The sequence below is a fragment of the Seriola dumerili genome, unplaced genomic scaffold, assembly GCF_002260705.1.
Source record: "Seriola dumerili isolate Sdu_G_001 unplaced genomic scaffold, Sdu_1.0 BDQW01000435.1, whole genome shotgun sequence".
In the NCBI taxonomy this organism is placed as follows: Eukaryota; Metazoa; Chordata; class Actinopteri; order Carangiformes; family Carangidae; genus Seriola; species Seriola dumerili.
The window spans coordinates 157,446-160,310 of NW_019174690.1; the positions used below are offsets into that span (position 1 = coordinate 157,446).

At 49.2% G+C, this 2,865-nt stretch overlaps 1 protein-coding gene across 1 annotated transcript; it reads right to left on the reverse strand.

The window, feature by feature from the left end:
- Window positions 1-356: 356 nt before the first annotated feature.
- On the reverse strand, window positions 357-1,901 carry LOC111234125 (histidine N-acetyltransferase-like). The gene is made up of 4 exons (XM_022762055.1): window positions 1,751-1,901; window positions 1,479-1,598; window positions 1,121-1,345; window positions 357-979 (listed from the first exon to the last, which is right to left on the reverse strand). The coding sequence occupies exons 1-4, from the start codon at window positions 1,814-1,816 to the stop codon at window positions 422-424; spliced, it is 969 nt and encodes a 322-aa protein (XP_022617776.1). The 5' UTR covers window positions 1,817-1,901; the 3' UTR covers window positions 357-421.
- Window positions 1,902-2,865: the final 964 nt, after the last annotated feature.

Below are 2,865 nucleotides of genomic sequence, written 5' to 3' on the forward strand. Positions count from 1 at the left end.
GGAAACCAAGCTAGCTGTGTAATGAGCCTTTCATGAGCTCTTAAAGAACAGCTGGAACCCAACCAAAGATCCACAGGATCTACACAAGACCAGAAACTTACTGCAAACCCTTAGCGCTCAGTCAAGACCCAGAGAAACCCTTACAAGAACTTCTGAAACCCCTAAAGGAGAGAGAATTACAAAAGGGCTAAAAATACTTGTAGGCTGTATCACTCAAACTCAGAGGTCTATCTCCAGTAAGACCTCCTCCCAGAAGTCCATCAAAAATGATGTGGTACCATTTAGGCCACATTTAAAACCCAACAGGTTCCCCTTAAAATGCCTCAAGACCCCTTGAAAACACTCAATGACCCATGCAACCCTTTAAGGAACCCTGACAAGCCTCAAGATACCCTGGAACCCCTAAGGAAGCCAAGGCAATTCAGAGGTCTTTCTCCAGTATGACGTTCTCCCAGTAGTCCTTGAAGAATGACACATTAGCGTTGTTCTGGCAGAACTGACGTAACCCTGACCAAACTGCAGGGTCCACATAGGTGTGGAAGATCAGGTACCCTTGGAGACTTGGCAGCAAAGCTTCAAGCTGAGCCAGAAACACGGCGCAGACCGAAGACAAACTGCGGCCAAAGATGTTGATGTTGAAATGCAGGGCGTCGTGGCGGTAGGGGACGGCGTACGGTGCGGTGCACAGGCTGATGGCTGAGGGCTCAAACTCATGATCTACAATCCATGTCAGACTCCTGCGGCGCAGCACCTCCAGGTTGGCCTCCACGGGCTTCAGAGGCTCCCAGTCGTTGATGATGGTTTTGCCGGGCAGCAAGTTGGAAACCACATGGTCGGTCAGGACCAGAGTCTCCGCCTGCTGCTGGTTCAGAGTCACTGGACCTCCGGGGGAGGAGTCAGCCTGGCAGGAGAGTCTGGACTGAAGCTCAGCGACGAAGCGGCCGAGGTCAGTTGCCTCGCAGCACAGAGACAAGATGGCCTGTAGAGGGCGACACAGTCAACATCAGGAGTTCAGCTCTGAGATGACAGTGATTCTTCTTCTTACTGATATTAATCTTAGCCTGATTCAAACACTTAAAACTTAAAACACAAAGATAGATGTTCCCACAGCCTGACACACCTCTTTAGCAACGAGTCTGTACTTGGCCAGTGTTTCTGGTGAAGGCTCGTCTCCTCGGCTCAGCCTGAGAGCAGAGACTTCTGGGTAGTGGCAGCGGATGTAGGCAGTCACGTGCCTCTGGAGGGCGCCAGCGATTCCACAACTTCTCAAATCAGGTGCCACCCTGAGACCCTGAAACACGACCGTCTGACCACCGTCCACAAGCAGCGCAGACTCCAGCGCCACCTACAGGTACGCACAAAGGTGAGCTTTAAGACTCCAGGATTTTTTTAGTTTAGTTTAGCTTTTTAGTTGTGGAGTGAGAATACCTGGTGGTAGATGCACATTCTTTTAATGTGGAGACGTTTTCAGTCCTTACCACTCTGTTCTTCATCCTAGTGATGAAGACGAGGCGTCCAGGCTCATGCAGCCAGCGGTGAAAGGTCGCAGCCATGTAGTCCAGCCCATCAAAGTCCTCACTGCTGCAGATGTTCAGGACCTGCATCACAAACACACAGCAGCTTTGACTCAAGGACACTGACATGTTTGGAATTTAAATGTGTTTTAAATCTGACATCATGCATTAAATCAGGCTGACTGGGGTATATTGTTTTACAGTGTAATGACTTGACGGTAAAAAGTAACTGTGACCTGTTGGAAGTCCTTCTCTTCTGCAAGGCTGTACTCCACATCACAGGCTTCCCCCGCTGCAGACATCCAGAACCTGCTTTCAACTAAACCAGCTGATCTGATTTTATCTGAACTGTTGCATAAGATCCTTTTAACAGCTGATGTGAGTCTCTGAAACACTGTGAATCTTCTGTGCTCACTGTTTCTTTCCCGATAACATCTGTGATTTTGAAAGTTTCTCACTGTGGAGGAGACTCTGGATCAGGAAGTCAAATGGACATGGAAAGAAACAAAAGGAAAAAATCTTGGGCTGCGTTCAAGATCCACAACATAGCAATAGTGTTTAACACGGATGTTTAAAACGCTTCAAGTGACCGTGAACACAACCAACCCAACATATCTGTGTCAGTCAGAGTCCTGGAGGGAAGCTGCAGAGGGAACCAGTGTGAAGTGTGACAGTCCACGTGTGTGGACAGAGGGGACGTGTGCACACGAGGTTCTTTAGGACAGACTGGAGCGCGCGCTGACGCTGTGACACGCGCCAAAAGTCAAAACAAGCCAAACGTGCCATTACGCACGCGAGTGGCACCATTAACTGGAGTCAAGCAGAATATGAATAAGTCTCCCTCTCTCTCTCTCTCCCTCCCTCTCTCTCCCCCTCTCTCCCTCTCTCTCCCTCCCTCTCTCTCTCCCTCTCTCTCTCTCTCCCTCTCTCCCTCCCTCTCTCTCTCCCTCTCTCCCTCTCTCTCTCCCTCTCTCCCTCTTTAGTAAAACAGTAAAGGTTGAGAGTTTGTTCACATGACCACAAGGCCTCACCAACAGGAAGTCGTCTCTTCATACGGTCGTTTCCTGGATCTACGTGGGTTTTGAAACAGAACATCTTGTGGCTGAGAGAAGACACTCTGGTGAGGGCGGAGTCCAGGTGTATTTTACACTGAAACACTAGAACTGCCTCCTCGGACTCGTATCCCTCCGCCACTCAAACTAGTTCCAGGTCACATCCCAGAGTCATAACATATGAACATTTGGGTGACTCTTTGTCATAATTGCTGAGTGAAGCTAAAAGGGCTGAAGGCTAAAAAGTGTTTTGACCTTTGACCTTTGACCACCAAAATCGAATCAGTTCGACGGACAAC

What these genes read in the sequence shown, in the direction of transcription:
- LOC111234125 (XM_022762055.1), bottom strand. Translation starts at nt 1,816, where the DNA reads ATGTCTGCAGCGGGGGAAGCCTGTGATGTGGAGTACAGCCTTGCAGAA. An exon ending in CTAGGATGAAGAACAGAGTG is followed by an intron (nt 1,346 to 1,478) that starts GTAAGGACTGAA and finishes GCGTACCTGTAG; the next exon opens with GTGGCGCTGGAGTCTGCGCT. An exon ending in ACAGACTCGTTGCTAAAGAG is followed by an intron (nt 980 to 1,120) that starts GTGTGTCAGGCT and finishes CGCCCTCTACAG; the next exon opens with GCCATCTTGTCTCTGTGCTG.